Below are 16,690 nucleotides of genomic sequence, written 5' to 3' on the forward strand. Positions count from 1 at the left end.
TACAGCGCTAATTCAGTTATGCATTCATCAATTCACCGAATTGTCGCTTCAACACCGGAGCCACCTCCACCTCTGATTCTTGCCCTTATTCTCCGACAACAATATTCATTTACACAACATGGGCTGGTGGTGGAGTTCGTCTTCTCCTACCAAAAGCGAACCGCAAATCATCTCTTCATTCGATAAGAAACCGGCGCCAGAGAACACCGGGACACCTACATCGCAACCGCGGACATTGACTCGCGAAGAACGAGCAGATGCGGAATTGAAGCAATTGCTAGCCAGCCTGGAGGGAGACATCAATAAAGGATCTGAGGCATCGCAAGAGTCGTCGTCCTCCGCAGAATCACCAGAGTCCGCATCATCACTCCCGTCATCCATAGCGCCCGAATCTATCTACCCCGATACAATGTCCTGTCGTTCTGCATTCGACTACGCATTCTTCTGTCAATCATTTGGCGGGCAGTTTGTCAATGTTTACCGATATGGCGAGCTACGCTCGTGCAGTGAACACTGGGATAATTTCTGGCTTTGTATGAAGACCAGGACGTGGTCGGATGGTGCTCGTAAGAAGGCAGTCAGAGACCACTATCGCAAGAAGGCCATTAAGTATAAGACAGGGCCCAGTAGTGAGGATGTCTGGGATCTCCGGACAGAGCCAGTTCGGAATGCTTTTGAAGGGGATTTCGCTGCTCTAGAGAAGGAGATGCAGGCCGAGGAAGAAGCGCAGAGGGCTGGTGCCGCTTAGGTTCGCCGATGCTTTTTAATGTGCCTGCAATCTCTTGTTCATCGGTGTATATAGATTTAAATCCCGGATACTTGTCCCCTGCAGTTGATGGGACTCTGTATAGTACTCATTGTTTTAATACTATGTCAAGCAGCAGCCATAGACCTGGAGGATGGGTATTTCCTTGACAATTGAGCATCTATGCTGAATTTCATTGTATAATATCTGAAATGGAAGTTAACGCTTAGTGTCTTTATCGATAAAACGCCCATTTAGTCATTGTCTATACTCACTAGGCTACATCATATAAAGTCGAAGAAAGTTAGAAGTTAGAGTGGTAGAACTAAACCACAAACCCCCGCATAGTTTCTAGAATGTGTTTCGCCTTGTCCGTCTGATGGATTCACGAATATACCACGCTATACATTCCATTTTATTCCACAGTGCTTATCGCACAAAGTCACGTCGACATGGACAGTCGAATGCACGACCAACCCCACTACTACCACATGCAGATGAGGCTCATAACCATATTCGAAGACATAAGCTACGAAAACATGTTCACTGGGGCGCGGTGGTGCAACTCCCTGACCGTCCCAGGAAGGGGTACTATCCAAACTATTTCGACGAGAGAGCATCACACCGCAAACCCATACTCAAGTCCCAGACATCATTGGACCGGTCGATGTATTACAAAAATTTATGGGCAATGATCGAGCTGGCTGATCAACGGTTGGAATATCTTTATGACTGTTTGAGGGCGGCTGATGACGAGGCTGGCTTAGATTGGATCATAAAGGTCGACGATGAGTTCATGGGTCGCGAGGCAAATCGAAGGGCAAGAATACCTGGAGATAAGACCTGGAAATGAAGATACAAGGCTCTTTAGAATCGCCCCGCGGTAGATAAGATTATCTTCTGGCCTCTAAATATTAGGCACATTTTTGCAGTCTGTTCTCCCGTGCAGATATCACCATTCGATTGGTGCACTACGACATCGATCAGCTAAAAGCAGGTCGCCCCGTAATGTATCAGTCCATAACGATTTATGTCATCGAATTTCCAACATATTGCCTAAGAAGTAGGTATGTACAGCGAATTATAGAAAAGATACACTGAATCGCAAACGCTCCGACCCCATTTTTGCATAGCAGTTCTATGAGGAAGACACCGCAACAAAACGCAAAGGGACACTGTTGCAAAACGGAAAAAAGAGCAGGAACCAAAACGGTATAGGCTTGAATAAACAAAACAACAAAGCATTTAGTAAACCTCTCCGGGAGTGTTGTACCATTGCTGCTAACATGTCAATGTAACTGCAGTCGTAGCTGTTGATCAATTGCCATGATACAGATTTTCAACCAACATTAGTTTTGCCGGTTAAGGAAACTTTTCGATCATAACACAATAATCTACAGCCATTTTAATCATGAGCCATGGCTTCATGACTGGAAAATGTCCGGCTCTGGAGAATCTGAAGGTCTCAGAGAAAATCATGCGGAAACCGCTTGCTCGGTAGACTGCCGAACTGCATCAATAGCAGGTCTACGAACGATACCGCCAGTAACAGGAAGCTGAGAGCTAATATCCATAAGATGAGTGTCGACTTCGCGAGCACACTGACGGCCCTCGTTGATGCCCCAGACAATGAGAGATTGTCCACGACGGCAATCACCAGCAGCAAAAACACCAGGAACATTAGAGGAATATTGACCAGGAGGTGTCTTGACATTTTTGCGAGCATCACGTTCAATCTCATCACCCAGAAGGCGGTCTTCAGGTCCAAGGAATCCCATGGACAGCAAGACAAGGTCTGCAGGGAAGAACTGTTCACTGCCCTCAACTGTCTTCATATCCCAACCTCCAGAAGCGCTCTTAGTCCACTCAACACGAACAGTGTTGATACCTTTGACATGGCCATTACCGTCGTCGACAAACTCCGTGGACATGACACAATACTCACGGGGATCCTTGCCCATGTGAGTCTTGACTTCAGAGTGACCGTAATCAACACGGTAGATGCGCGGCCATTGGGGCCATGGGTTGTCGCGGGCACGTTCTGGAGGCGGCTGGGGAAGTAGTTCGAAGTTGGTAACAGACTTGGCACCGTGGCGAACAGAAGTACCAATGCAATCATTTCCAGTATCACCACCGCCAATGACAACAACATGCTTATCCTTGGCGGAGATATATGCGCCATCAGTGAGGTTAGAGTCAAGGAGCGATTTAGTATTTCTGTGCAAGAACTGCATGGCAAAATGGACGCCTTCCAGTTCTCGGCCGGGAACCTTGAGATCTCGAGCCACAGTGGCACCAGTGGCGATGATAACAGCATTGTTCGTCCTACGTAGGGAGTCCAAAGAAACCTCTTGATCAGGACCAACGGCAGTGTTGGGCACGAATCTGACGCCCTCAGCAGCCATCAGATCGACGCGACGTTGCACGACCTTCTTGTCGAGCTTCATGTTGGGAATACCATACATAAGAAGACCGCCAATACGATCTGCACGTTCGTATACGGTAACGCTATGGCCAGCGCGGTTTAGCTGATCCGCAGCTGCGAGACCAGCCGGGCCGGAGCCAATGATGGCAACGGTCTTACCGGTACGGGCCTTAGGAGGACGAGGTACCATCCATCCCATCTCAAAACCACGGTCAATGATAGCACATTCGATAGACTTGATCCCAACAGGGTCTTCATTGATCCCCAGAACGCAGGCACCTTCACAAGGTGCAGGGCAGACACGGCCGGTGAACTCGGGGAAGTTGTTGGTCATGAGCAAGCGGTTAAGGGCATCCTGCCACTGGTTCTGGAAAACGAGCTCGTTCCACTTAGGAATAATGTTAGAGATGGGGCAACCAGTGTCAGACTGGCAAAAAGGAACACCGCAGTCCATACAGCGGGCAGACTGATACTTGAGCTCATCCTCAGTTAGACGGCTAGAAAGCTCGGCCCAGTCACGTGTACGAGTACCAGGGTTTCGATATTTCTCACTGCGCCTGTTGTACTTCATGAAGCCCCTTGTCTTGTCAAGGATGAGTGCTGACCGCTTCTTCTCGGTCTTTGAATCGTTCACGCTATCCTCAATGTCAAGCATTTCAGCCTTCTTGGTATCGCCCGCCCTGAGCTTCTCAGCGGTGGAAGGTGTGCTAGGAAGCTGGGGCACAGTGAACTCGGCCTTTTTAGCAGCTTCAGCTTTGGCAGCTTCCTCCTCCATCACCCGCTTGTAATCGGTAGGTAGGACTTTGACAAAGTGAGGAAGAGCACGGGTGAAGTCCAGTAGAATGCGAGCAGCCAGTTCTGAGCCAGTGTAGTGGTGGTGATCCTCGATGAGACCGCGGACAAAGGCAATTTCGGTTGGATCTTCCAGTCCGGAGACCTCCACCATCTCCATGTTGACTTTTGAGTGGAAGTCCTGATCCATATCCAGGACGTAGGCAATACCACCGGACATACCAGCAGCAAAGTTACGGCCAATTGAGCCAAGAATGAGTACACGACCTCCAGTCATATATTCACAGCCGTGGTCACCTACACCCTCAACGACTGCAGTAGCACCTGAATTACGAACAGCAAAACGCTCAGCGGCCACACCACGGAAGAAGCAAGTACCTCTGGTAGCACCATAGAGGCAAGTGTTACCAACGATAATGTTCTCCTCTGCTTTGAAGGCAGCACCGCGGGGAGGATAGATAATGAGGCGACCTCCCGACAGACCCTTACCAACATAGTCGTTGGAGTCACCCTCAAGCTCAAGGGTGATACCGGGGGCGAGGTAAGCGCCAAACGATTGGCCAGCAGAGCCCTTGATGTTGGCGTGGATAGTATCCTGCGGAAGACCTTCACCACCAAAGCGGCGACTGACCTGGTAAGAGAGTGTGGCGCCCAGCGCACGATCAGTGTTAACTATATCACATTCAATCCTACAGGGAAGACCCTTCTCAAGGGCAAGTTCAGACTCTGCAATCAGCTTATTGTCGAGGCGAGTGTGCAGACGATGGTCCTGCTTGCGGACATTGTATGTAGCAACGCCGGGGCGTAAAGAATGAGCAGGAGTCAGAATGAGCGAAAGATCGATCCTCTCCTGCTTAGCAGTCCGGATGTCATCCCTGGTTTTGAGTAGCTCAGCTCGCCCAATCATTTCATTCACGGTACGAATACCTAATTTGGCCATTATAGCGCGCATTTCATTGGCAACGTAGTAGAAAAAGTTGATAACATGCTCCGGCGTGCCTGAGAACTTTTTCCTCAGTTCAGGGTCCTGAGTAGCAATGCCGACGGGGCAAGTATTCAGGTGGCATTTTCTAAACAATTATCAGTAAAACAAATAACTAATATAGCCTTTACCAGTTATACGAACCTCATCATGATGCATCCCATGGCGATCAAGGGAGTTGTAGCAAAGCCGAATTCCTCGGCACCGAGGAGACAAGCGATAGCAAGGTCGCGGCCAGTGCGGAGTTGACCATCAGTCTGCACAACGACACGACCACGTAGATCATTGAGAACAAGGGTCTGGTGGGTCTCTGCGAGGCCCAATTCCCAAGGTAGACCGGCATACTTGATACCAGTCCAACGAGAAGCACCAGTACCACCATCGTGACCAGAGATCAGAATATGATCGGCTTTGGCTTTGGCAACACCAGAGGCAACAATACCAACGCCGACTTCCGACACGAGCTTAACTGAAACACGTGCACGAGGGTTGGAACATTTGAGGTCATAGATGAGCTGCTTGAGATCTTCAATTGAATAAATATCGTGGTGAGGGGGCGGTGATATCAGACCGACGCCAGGAGTGGAATAACGGGTGTGAGCAATAGGGCCAACGACTTTATGACCCGGAAGCTCACCACCTTCGCCAGGTTTAGCACCTTGAGCCATTTTGATCTGCAGTTCATCAGCGTCGGCTAGATAATGAGATGTCACACCGAAACGGCCGGAAGCGATTTGCTTGATGGCAGACCGCATGGTGTCCCCATTCTCCATTCTCTTGCTTCGCTCGGGATCTTCACCTCCTTCTCCAGTGTTGGATTTGCCTCCGAGACGGTTCATAGCAATAGCCAAGGTTGAGTGAGACTCCATGGAAATGGATCCATAGGACATAGCGCCTGTCACAAATCGGCGGACAATTTCAGTCCAAGGCTCAACTTGATCGATGGTGATTGGAGTGCGCTGCTCGAAATCAAAGTCGAGCATACCACGGAGAGTACAGTTCTTGATCTGCTCATGCTCGGCTTTGGCGTAGGCTTCATACGACTTGTCGTTCTTTGTACGTACTGCATCTTGCATATTGGCAATGCTGACCGGGTCGTTCACATGCTCCTCCCCTCCATCACGCCAGTGATATTCGCCAGACTCGGGAAGTCCAGGGATTTCAATAACGGAACGTGATGGGTAACCGCGTTCATGGAAGGCAAACGCATCCTGAGCAATCAGCTCGAACGTTAAGCCACGGATGCGGCTCGCAGTTCCCGCGAAGCATCGGTCAATGACGCTATCGTCAATGCCAAGTGCCTCAAAGATCTGTGCGCCCTTGTACGACTGCAGCGTAGAGATACCCATCTTGCTCATGACTTTTAGAATGCCTCCATCACACGAGGCTTTGTAATTTTCGATAACTTTGTCGTCTGGCAGTTGTTTGCGGATCAGCTTCTCACGATTCATCTTGAGAATGCACTCCATAGCCAGGTATGGGTTGATGGCGTCGGCGCCATAACCAACCAAAACGCACATGTGGTGGACTTCTCGGGCCTCAGCAGTTTCCACAACCAGGGCCGCAAGAGACCTCCACTTGTTACGAACCAAATGATGATGTACCAGACCAGTGGCAAGAAGAGCAGACACAGGAACTCTATCTGCTGAAGTAGTGCGGTCAGAAAGCACAAGAACCTTGTCACCATTCTGAATTGCCTCGGTGGCAGCGTCACAAATGGCATCAAGTGCCTCTAGATATCCCGCAACGCCCTTCTTCTTCTCGAAGGTAATATCAATAGTCCTTACGGCCCAGTCATTGTGCGCCTTGTTGATATTCTTCAGGGCACTGAACTCGGGGATGCTCAAGATGGGAGAGGGAAGGAGGAGGCGGTGGCATTGCGAGGCATCCATCTCTAGAAGGTTACCCTGGGGCCCCACGTAGCACTCGAGAGACATAACCACAGCCTCTCGAATAGGGTCTATCGGCGGATTTGTGACTTGCGCAAAAAGCTGGCGGAAATATTCGTACAAAAGACGTGGTTGTTGGGCAATGCAAGCTAACGGAGCATCATTTCCCATAGAGCCCAATGCCTCCTTGGAGTCGGCAGCCATGGGACCAAGCAGCAGGCTGACCTGTTCAAAGGAGTACCCGAAAGCTTTAAGGCGGGGGTCATTCTGGACACTGGTATCATCAATTGTGTAACTAAGGTCGACATTATGTTGGAGCAACCTCTCCTTGATGGCGGGCAGCTTCAAAAGCTCCTTCTCCAACCATGCGGAGAAGTTTTGGCGATGAGAGACGGTGTACTTGAGCTCCGAGTCATCAATGATTCGGCCAGCCACGGTGTCAACCAGTAGCATCTTTCCAGGTTGCAAGCGGCCCTTCTGGACCACACGCTCCGGATCAATGTCGACGGCACCAACCTCGGACGCGCAAATTATACGATCATCGTCCATGACGTAGAAACGGCAGGGACGCAAACCATTGCGGTCAAGATTTGCACCACAGTACCGACCATCGGAGAACGTGAAGAGGGCGGGCCCGTCCCAAGGCTCCATCTGACAAGCAGCCCACTCGTAGAAAGCAGCCTTAGCAGGATCTACAGCCGGGTTTCCCTGCCATGCTTCGGGGATCATGAGCATGACTGCTTCTGGCAAGGAGAGAACACCGTTAATCATCAACAACTCCAGAACATTATCAAAAGCAGCAGAATCAGAGCCGCCGTCCTCTACTACCGGGTACAGCGAATCAAGTTCCTCGCCGAAGATGTCTGATTTCAGCACACCCTCTCTAGCCCGCATCCAGTTCTTGTTTCCTCGGAGAGTGTTAATCTCGCCGTTGTGTGCAGCCCATCGTAGAGGCTGAGCACGATCCCAAGAGGGAAATGTGTTGGTAGAGAAACGAGAATGAACAAGAGCAAAGTGACCCTCATAGTCCACATTGACCAAGTCATGATAGTACTGATATACTTGGACAGGAGCGAGTTGACCTTTGTAAACGATATTTCTGTTGCTGAGAGAGCACAGATAAAACCAGTTTGCCAGACCAAGAACATGTGTAGCACGTTTCCGAAGAATGTACAGTTGACGCTCGAATGTTCTTTCATCGAATAATTCTGGGTCCGTGATGTCGGGCTTGTTACCATCGCCATAGGCCGACTTCAACACCACAAAGGGCTGGATAATAATGGGCTCTCTCGAGAGGGCAGCAGGACCCAAAATAGTGGAATCATGTGGAACCTCACGCCACCCCAGTACACGTAGCCCCAAGGAAGTTGCAAGTTCCTCAAATGTAGTCGTGGAATCCTTGAGTGTCTCTTGGTCGGGCTTGAAGAAAAGATTGCCAACCGCGTACTGGCCAAGAGGGGGAAGGTCAACCCCAACCTCACGAGCAAAGTTCTTAATGAAGAATCTATGAGGGATGCTTGTCATCACACCGGCACCATCACCATCCCGAGCATCTGAGCCAACAGCTCCTCGATGCGTCATGTTACAGAGGAGATTGCGAGCTGTATACGATAGCAATATACGTTAGCGGGCAGAGGTTTATGTAATCTTCCAAATGAGTCCTTACCATCGCTGACGATCTTGTGGCTGGGCTTGCCTTTAATATGGCTGCCAATTAGTAGGGGTCCATGTTAGCAAGAGTCACGCGAGGCATTCTAGCTGCTTGAGACAGTCAACCGAAGACTTACGCAGTGAAGCCTACTCCACAAGCATCCTTCTCATACTCAGGGTCATAAAGACCCTGCCTCTCGGGCAAAGTATTAGCCCAGCCATATCCTTGCTTTGGCTGGTACTCCGAATACTCGTTGGGCTTCTGCTCGTCAATTATATTTTGGCCATATATTTCCTCCAAGTTCAGACCCATTCTTCCGCCGATGGCCGACAGAAAATGGAATGGCAAAACTAGGGGGGAATGGAGTGTCTCTGGAAAAGAGCACCACAGATCAAGTCAAGGCGGGGTGGTGAAGCGTATAGATATGTAGTGGCCTTATGTCGTCACAATATGTTTAGGTTAACAACGTGGGTAAGTAAATGAGGAATGAGGGGGGGTTCTGTCAGTGGCGTAACGTATAGCTCGAGGATCAATGGAAGGATGAATATGGTGAGGTGAGAGGGGAAGAGAGAAGATGCAGGAGGGCGGGAGGGAGGATATACTAGTAAGGGAATGGCAGGTGGGATTGTAGAGCGGGAAGCAGAGGTCCGGAGAATTCAATTCACCTAGACTCTCCGATACCAGACAAGGTACAGTATGTATTTTATCGGGATGAACGGACATTAATTACAAGAAAAAGACAGGGTTTTCAAGTGGAAAGCAATTGTACAATCAACGGATAGTATAGGGAAAATACGCAGCTGTGGGGGTTAGGGATAGGCCGTGGCAAATTGCAGCTGTTTCTTCCACCTGAGAGCGTAGCTCTACTAGTAGTGTACCTACTCCGGAGGTAATATTAAGGCAGCTCGAAAAATAAAAACAGCTAATCTTTGAGGTCTGGAAAATGGTAAAATAAACCAATCCGTCTCTGTACCCTCGCCCGCCCACTCCCCTTTCCCTACTCAGAACAACGAGACATGGCAAAAAAGAAAAGGAAAGGAAAAAACCGTAAAAGAAAATAAAAACATAACATAAACTAAATTAAAACAAGGGAGGAAGAAAATAGGGAACCGAGGCGAAAGGTCAATTCGAGTTCTGTTGTTCCTATGGGTTATTACACACCCGTGGACCTATCTCTTCAATTCCGCATCGGGCGAGACGAACTCTCGCGTAGCATTCACGGGAAGAGAGCGTTTTCGGCGCCTTCCGCCCTTGGTTGGAAGGACGTGGGAGGCAGAGTGGATGTTAAAGCATCCATAGTGTTACCGATATCTGCATTATGTTATAAGTATTTTATTTAGATTCCTCCCAACGCGTACCAATCTACTGCAATTGAGAGATTTTTGAACCCGGTTAAGGAGGAAATGTTATTTTTCTTTTATCCGCCAGTGCCATACATTAAGTACTAGATTAGTAGCACTTACTCCGGAGGTACCTACAGTCTTGTTACTATGAAAGCGGGAATGGAAGGTAAGGTGGTTGAGTTACGGAGTACTATGCAATGCAATCCAGAAACCGAGGACGCTAATGAAGAGATAAGACAGTCAGGGCCAATCAGAATCCTGGTATTTCAACCTTTTAACCAAGAAGATTAGGTTTCCACTACGTCAAGATCCAACCTGGTGGAGCCTAAACTAATCTAAAAATTAAAGGAATGGCTGCGTTGGCGCTAGTGGGAAACGATTTACACTGCCCACTCGTTTACGCTGATCGGTATCAGCTAGTAATTTTACCATATTCGGTCATGCTGCTACAAACGCTTTTCAGATTCCGAGGGCTTCCTTTATAGGTCGTAGGGATTGGTATTGTACCCTATTAACTAAAGGCAGGAGGAATTGAATCCACGCTGCTTGTCTTTTTTGACTTTTTCCTCTTAGAATAGTATTATACGTAGTACTGTCCCTCCAACTCGTTAATCCACGTCCAACCCCCGCATTCCCCTCAATCTATATATCTATTCTGCAAAATCACGCCGGAAACTAACATGACGCATGCCTTTGCACTGTTGGTTTGAACATAGGGTTATGGAGGATCTCGAAACCAAGTTCAACATAGGATCAACATCTAAATTCGTAGGATATCATGCTGATTCCGGGCGCCGTGATTGGATAATAGTAAGCTAACCCATAGTACCTCACGGATTGCCCAAGATACTAGTTCTTGGGTCCAAATGAAGAATACAAGCAGTTGCACACCCTCGGAGAATAATTCTAGTGAAGTCAGATACTTGACTTCTTAGCTTAAATAATAACGATTCGGTATTACAATCGCGTATATTCAATAGACACCCCCACACCATTTCCAGATATTTCCTGTTCTTCTCATTCCTTCCCCCCTCCTCTCTTTTTAGGGAGTGTTGGGGTTGGGGGAAGGGGGCGCGGATGAGTAAGTAATGTATGTGTTTTGATAATGCTTTTTCCTTTTCCCCTTCTCCAATTCTTGTGAAGTTGATGCCATTGTCACTAACCCTATCGCTGGCTTACTCGGTCAGAAGTCGGGGAAAATTTTGAATACTGGAAGAATAGAATCGGTGCCCTGTTAGTATCCACCTCTACTTCCACATGATTTCTCTCATTCCGGTCCGTTGGCCCCTTAGTAAGGGAAGACCCGACTGGATGGATGTTGTCAAGTGGGGCAGTGCTAGGGTGCAGACTTGGGGTGCTTATCCTGTCTGGACTCTCCCCAAAACAGTTGTTGTTAGGATGTCTAGATGTACTTTTTCTAAGTCTCTTTCTCCCTAAAGATACATAGCGATTCCTGATTGGACCGAAAATGTAGCAAATTTTACCTTGGGCAAGAGTGCTTGGCAGGTACTGAGAATTGCCTTGAGTCAGCAAGGAGATAAAAGCGCAAAGGCCATAAAGTGAACAAAAGAAGAAAAAAATACAAATAAAAAAATAAAGCAAGTATAAAAGTGGATGTTGTAGTACAAAAGAAGTATGTATTCCATCAGATGAACCGCCCTATAGTTCGTTGCCTATTCCGATGATCATGACACCATTAGGTGATGATTTACGCCTTAAGCACAGTATCTCCTATTATGATGAGATTAAATATGACATAGTCGCCCCTACTCTCTCACAAACATCAAGAACTAGAGTGTATACGCAGCCTGTGACTAAAGCTATCAGACCATGCAACCACCAAGTGCACTGAGCAATGGATGGGCGTCCGCAATACCGAAGGTATTGTGTACTTTTCCCTGACTGTCACTAAAAGTTGCATATCCCACGCTGCCTCAGTTGCAGGCTGTTGGACGATCACCATTAGTACCGTAACACCGACATTCATTATTACAAGCGTATACTCAATATGTAATATTGGCGACCGTCGGGTGGGTAAAATTACTGGCACGGAGCAATACCACATGCTGTCCGCCCAGATGCCCGTGCAGGTTTAGGCTTGTCAGCAGCAACCTTCCGACAACGGCCAAGCTGGGAGCTTTTCCTCTACGATACAGTACGTTCTTCCCCCGCTGTCCTCCTTCTCCAACAAATTGGCCCTACTCCCGGTCCTTGCCCAAATCCTCACCTGACGGCCGTTCAGTCACACACTTTCCCTAGCCGATTTCGGGGGTCCGGGGGGCTCATCGGGCATTCACAGATACATCTGGATTGGCCGGTGGGAGTTTCTACCAGGTCATTTTCTCAGGTCATCAACACCCTTATCAGACGAACTGCTAATCCTCCGATGCTTACTCCGTACTCGATACCATATCTACAATTCTCTGTTTCAGAACAACGCCTTCTTCTGTGACCGGGCCCTTTCCATTCCCCCGTAATCTCAGGATTTCCCGGGGAAAATCCACCCCCATGACATTCATTGATTGACCCCGGCCAATGAGCACGGGCAACTCAACCAGCACCACCGGGAATATGGCCGCATGGATCTGAAAGTCCTTCTCCCTCTTCGGATTTATGCCCGTGGACCATGATAAAAATTAAATGCAGATATTAATTTCCTTCAATGCCTTGGTCACTTTCTTTTGGAAATTTAACTCCCGGACACATGCACTTGTCCATTCCTATGGGTGAAGGGTGCCCCGACCTGAGGTTGATTACATCTCTAAGAGACGCAGCTAAGGTTTAGCTATTTGCTGGTGTATTCGCACTCTACGTCAGTCTTGTTATCGGCTAACCAAATGCATTTCTAAAAGGGGATAGTCATCTTTTCTGCGCCATGACCGAACCAGTGGATCTAAGACTGAAAGTAAATCCTTTACGATTAGAAGTACTCTGTACAGAGTAATGGGAAAGGATTGAAGGTGACTCAGGCTTACTCCGTACAGAAGAATCGCCAATAATGCAGGTCACTTTTGGGTATGTTGGCTGTGCCCCATTATGTATCCGCAAAAGCCGCCTGATGATCTTCACTCTTTTTTGGCCTCTTTCAAAGCCATGGGCATCACATGATCAGCGGAGATGCCAATGTTTCCGGCTCCCGTTCTCTCCCGATACTTCCTGGTCAGTCTTGACCGCTTTAGGTTCACCGGGCGTAAGCCAGTCGATGCAGCGGAAAGCTGCAAGACATCGGGGTAACCCGGAATACTGCTTGGAACGGCCGAATAGCGAGTTAGAGTCCGTTTTCGTGCCTCTCGCAGTTGCTTACGTCCACATAAGTTAGAGTGTAAGCAGTCGTAGATGATGAGTCTTTCCTTTGGTGTGAGTGACAAGGTACTTAACGCAGGACGGAGTACTTCGTGCCGCTATTGCAACAAACTTTCTCGTTGAAGCGACGCTGTAACCGATTTGGGATCTTGAGAGTGTTGCAAGTACGGTACCTATAGGTGATGTGTAGTAGAAGACTCCAGTTTCAGTCGAAGCCGAGTGCATTTTCTGATCAACTTCGGCATCTGTCTCTTCCTGTATACTAGTTTCCTCCTAGACTTCTGCATGACTGGGGACGTTTTTATGATCTGATCCTATATCGTCGCTTACAAGGTATGGCTGTATCTTTCCATAGAAGCCTTGACGGAAAGTCTAATAATTGGCAGAGCGAGCAAACGATAATACTAGATCCTTTACTAGCTACTTACTGCTTGTTTTCTACATCTTTTTTGCCAGTTATTATTAGGCTAACTCAACATCCATAGAGTAGACTTTTGGGTATTTTATTGAAACTTAGCCTCAGCGTGCTCTGTTCACTGTACCCAGGAAGCAGTGAGCGTACTCAAAATTTCCGTTGGCACGCATCTAAGACACCGTTGAAGATTTCTTTGTCTTTCTAACAGTGAAATATTCGCACTTCAACTCCCATGGTCAAAACCAAGGAGTATCTCTATTTTCTAGAAGTAGATCTTCAAGTCATTTACGTCGTGCATAATATAGGTATCATGTAGATTTACAGTGGCATACTCTAGTTATTAATTTCTCCATAATACGCAATCGAATAACACTGCATAGACCAGATTTAGTGATTGCCTTTAGACTATCGGTGATACTTTACAGATGGCCATCCATGACTACCACATTCATATTGGGCGGTGTACCAAGCGGAGAAAAATTGAAAAATGATAATACCATATAAGAAGTTAGAGACGTCCTAGTAAGTGAAGTACATACATATAAGAATATAAAAGAAAGGAAATCGGAAAAAAAGGAGAAGGGAAACAAAGAGCGAAAGAACAGGGTTACTTCACATACGTTGAGAGAACCCAAGGCGGATTTAAGGTGGACTTTCCCCACGTTGCTGCGGAGCTTAAACGCCGGTCTAATTGTTTTCTTCGATCATTTCCCCAGTGACTACCGAACGGTCTTCCACCCACAAGTTTATTGTCAATTGCCATAAACAATCTTTGACACCTTTTCATCTTGTTTCTTTCTTTATTTCTTCTTCTTGGGTAAAAAAGAAATTCGCATGGCTTGTGGTTTAGGTCAATTGATCTTGAACATCACAGAGACCTTCTTGAGAACAACAATCGGCGCGTGTACAAAAGCAGCCGTGTATTCTGCTGCGCTGTGTACGATAGATCTAAGCGCAGTATAATCTAGCCGAAAGAATAATATTAAACTTGGATAATAATAAAGAACCTCGAAATTCAGGTGGTATATAGTCTGAGTCTGATCAAGGTTCGACTAGCCATGATGCTCTCCCTACCGCTCATCACACCCCGCGATGTATGTGACCTCCTTGAGGACCCCTGTCCCCATCTAGAGATGGAGGGATGTACAACTGACCTATCTTTACATATGTTAAGTCCCATGAACTCTGGTTCGGATTTCCCCAACCTTATCGTACCTCATCCCAATACCAAACAAATGGAGAAACGCAAGGAGGCTTTCGCCGCAATGGTAACAATACCATGAATGTACGTCCGTTTGTCACGTCCGCCACCACCGGTAATGTCTTATCGTCATTGGTCCTCGAAGAACGTGCGCTCCGTGCTCGCAAGAACAACATCGCCTCTTTCGGTTACTCGTGGATCAAACCTGCGGGATGCACCAAGACCATGCTGGGTATGAAAGAGGAAGAGGCGGAAAGGGAGGAAGCACTAGCTGCGGCAGCTGCAGAGATGGCAGCGGCCACTACGGTAGCCGAGGCTGAAGCAGGAGCTGCTGGGATAAATGGGCTCGATCCACAGCATGATGGACAGGATGACACGGGGATGGAGAGGGACTTGGACGATGATATTCCTGACGCAGATGCAGAGGGTCTCGTGGAGGAAGGAGAGGAGGGTCTGGAAGAGGATGATGTTGTTGACGAGGAGGGATACATGGAACGAGATCTGGACGATGATATTCCTGAAGCGTTCCCTGATGATGACGATGACGACCACCAAATCGAGGATGATTTTAATAACCAGCCAGACTTAGATGATGACATTCCCAGTGCTGGAGACATGGATGATGAGGTAGAAGACATGAGCGAGGAAGACATGGGCCGCGATTTGGACGATGATATCCCTGAGGCTGCAGAGAACCAGTCCGACCAAGAAGATGAATGGCAACATACCGATACAGATGCCGAACTTGATGACGAGGATGAGGCCAGTTTCTCGCATGATCAAAATCTCCCAGCCAGTACCGCTAGCATTCATGGTCTACCTCCAGCACCTGTTCGCGTTCAAGAGACAGAGGCCCAACGCCGGTTCCTCCAGCGTTGGAGTGGCGGCGGCGATGTCTTTGATACAAGCGGCATGATGATCGATGAAGATGATCTACGTGCATCTGTTACTAGTCAAGGTAGTCGACGAAGTTTTTTCAGCAGATTCCCCAGACGACGAGCTGGGGGACCTAGGGATAGTTTTGACTAAACCCAACTGATGGCTAAGCCACCCTATATATTGGCAAATTTATCTATACTTGGGCTATCTTTTAGGGTTGTATATCGTACTGAATGCAGGCACAGGTCACAGATTGTACATTTGGTGTTCAAGTACAAGAAGATTTTGACACTAGTGACGCTAAGTTGTTTTGAAGTTCCTAATATCTTTTATTGTTTTCCTCCTATCAATAGACTATACGATACGGACTAGACTTGCCTATTGCACTGTCGTTGCGGATGAGTTCCTTGGTATATTGAGGATTTTCACACTAACTAATCCCTTGGCATATATATCTGGGTACATATCGTATTTAAGTCCTGGATCCCTTCAGACATGTCTTCCATGAACTGACATTTGTCGTATATGAATTGAGTAAATACGGTTCTGCTCACTTAAGGCGGACAGTATACCTGATTCACTTGTAGACTACCTCTAGTCTCAAGGGTAAAAAAAATACACCCTCCACTTTCTGACAAGGGACTTACAACTGAAAAGATGGATTCCGTTATAGCCATACTCTTTTTATATTCGTCACCAAGCAGCTATTATACACATACTAAATAGTACATTAGAAAAGGACCGCCGGACTAGACAGAGCATATTATCCTGAACTCCACACATGCATTATCATGGGAAGGGTAACGATTAGAGGAGCCGCAACCCCAGTGCAAGAGATATAACTTGAAACTTGTAAAAAAGAAAAAAAAAGAAAAGTAATGGAAGATTGATATCAAGGTTTGACAGTCGCAACATCACCGACATCCTTGTAGGCCATAATGGAAAGAACTGAGGGAACCAACAAAAAAGGGAGGTAGGAAAAGAGAGGAGCGGGGAAATAGCAGGGTGGGCACACTGTCTAGAAGACTTGCTCGTTTGTCAATCATCAGAGATATTAGCAAGGGT

General features: G+C 47.6%; 4 protein-coding genes across 4 annotated transcripts; 2 read left to right on the plus strand and 2 right to left on the minus strand.

The window, feature by feature from the left end:
* Nucleotides 1–47: 47 nt before the first annotated feature.
* On the plus strand, nt 48–893 carry BDV38DRAFT_256528 (EMI1 family protein). The gene has a single exon (XM_032055525.1). It carries the CDS (start codon nt 119–121, stop codon nt 746–748), a length of 630 nt encoding a protein of 209 aa, XP_031910113.1. The 5' UTR covers nt 48–118; the 3' UTR covers nt 749–893.
* A 1,212-nt stretch (nt 894–2,105) lies between these two features.
* BDV38DRAFT_169524 (glutamate synthase (NADH)) lies at nt 2,106–9,127 on the minus strand. Its single transcript, XM_032051934.1, has 4 exons — nt 8,621–9,127; nt 8,500–8,540; nt 5,089–8,434; nt 2,106–5,032 (listed from the first exon to the last, which is right to left on the minus strand). Exons 1-4 carry the CDS (start codon nt 8,794–8,796, stop codon nt 2,221–2,223), a joined length of 6,375 nt encoding a protein of 2,124 aa, XP_031910114.1. The 5' UTR covers nt 8,797–9,127; the 3' UTR covers nt 2,106–2,220.
* Nucleotides 9,128–11,482: 2,355 nt separating this feature from the next.
* BDV38DRAFT_256536 (uncharacterized protein) lies at nt 11,483–12,880 on the minus strand. Its single transcript, XM_032055526.1, has one exon. The coding sequence runs from the start codon at nt 11,890–11,892 to the stop codon at nt 11,611–11,613; it is 282 nt and encodes a 93-aa protein (XP_031910115.1). The 5' UTR covers nt 11,893–12,880; the 3' UTR covers nt 11,483–11,610.
* A 1,588-nt stretch (nt 12,881–14,468) lies between these two features.
* On the plus strand, nt 14,469–16,277 carry BDV38DRAFT_169579 (uncharacterized protein). Its single transcript, XM_032051935.1, has 2 exons — nt 14,469–14,639; nt 14,720–16,277. Exons 1-2 carry the CDS (start codon nt 14,604–14,606, stop codon nt 15,773–15,775), a joined length of 1,092 nt encoding a protein of 363 aa, XP_031910116.1. The 5' UTR covers nt 14,469–14,603; the 3' UTR covers nt 15,776–16,277.
* The last annotated feature ends 413 nt before the right edge of the window (nt 16,278–16,690 follow it).

The sequence above is a fragment of the Aspergillus pseudotamarii genome (assembly GCF_009193445.1).
Source record: "Aspergillus pseudotamarii strain CBS 117625 unplaced genomic scaffold BDV38scaffold_58, whole genome shotgun sequence".
Lineage (NCBI taxonomy): Eukaryota > Fungi > Ascomycota > Eurotiomycetes > Eurotiales > Aspergillaceae > Aspergillus > Aspergillus pseudotamarii.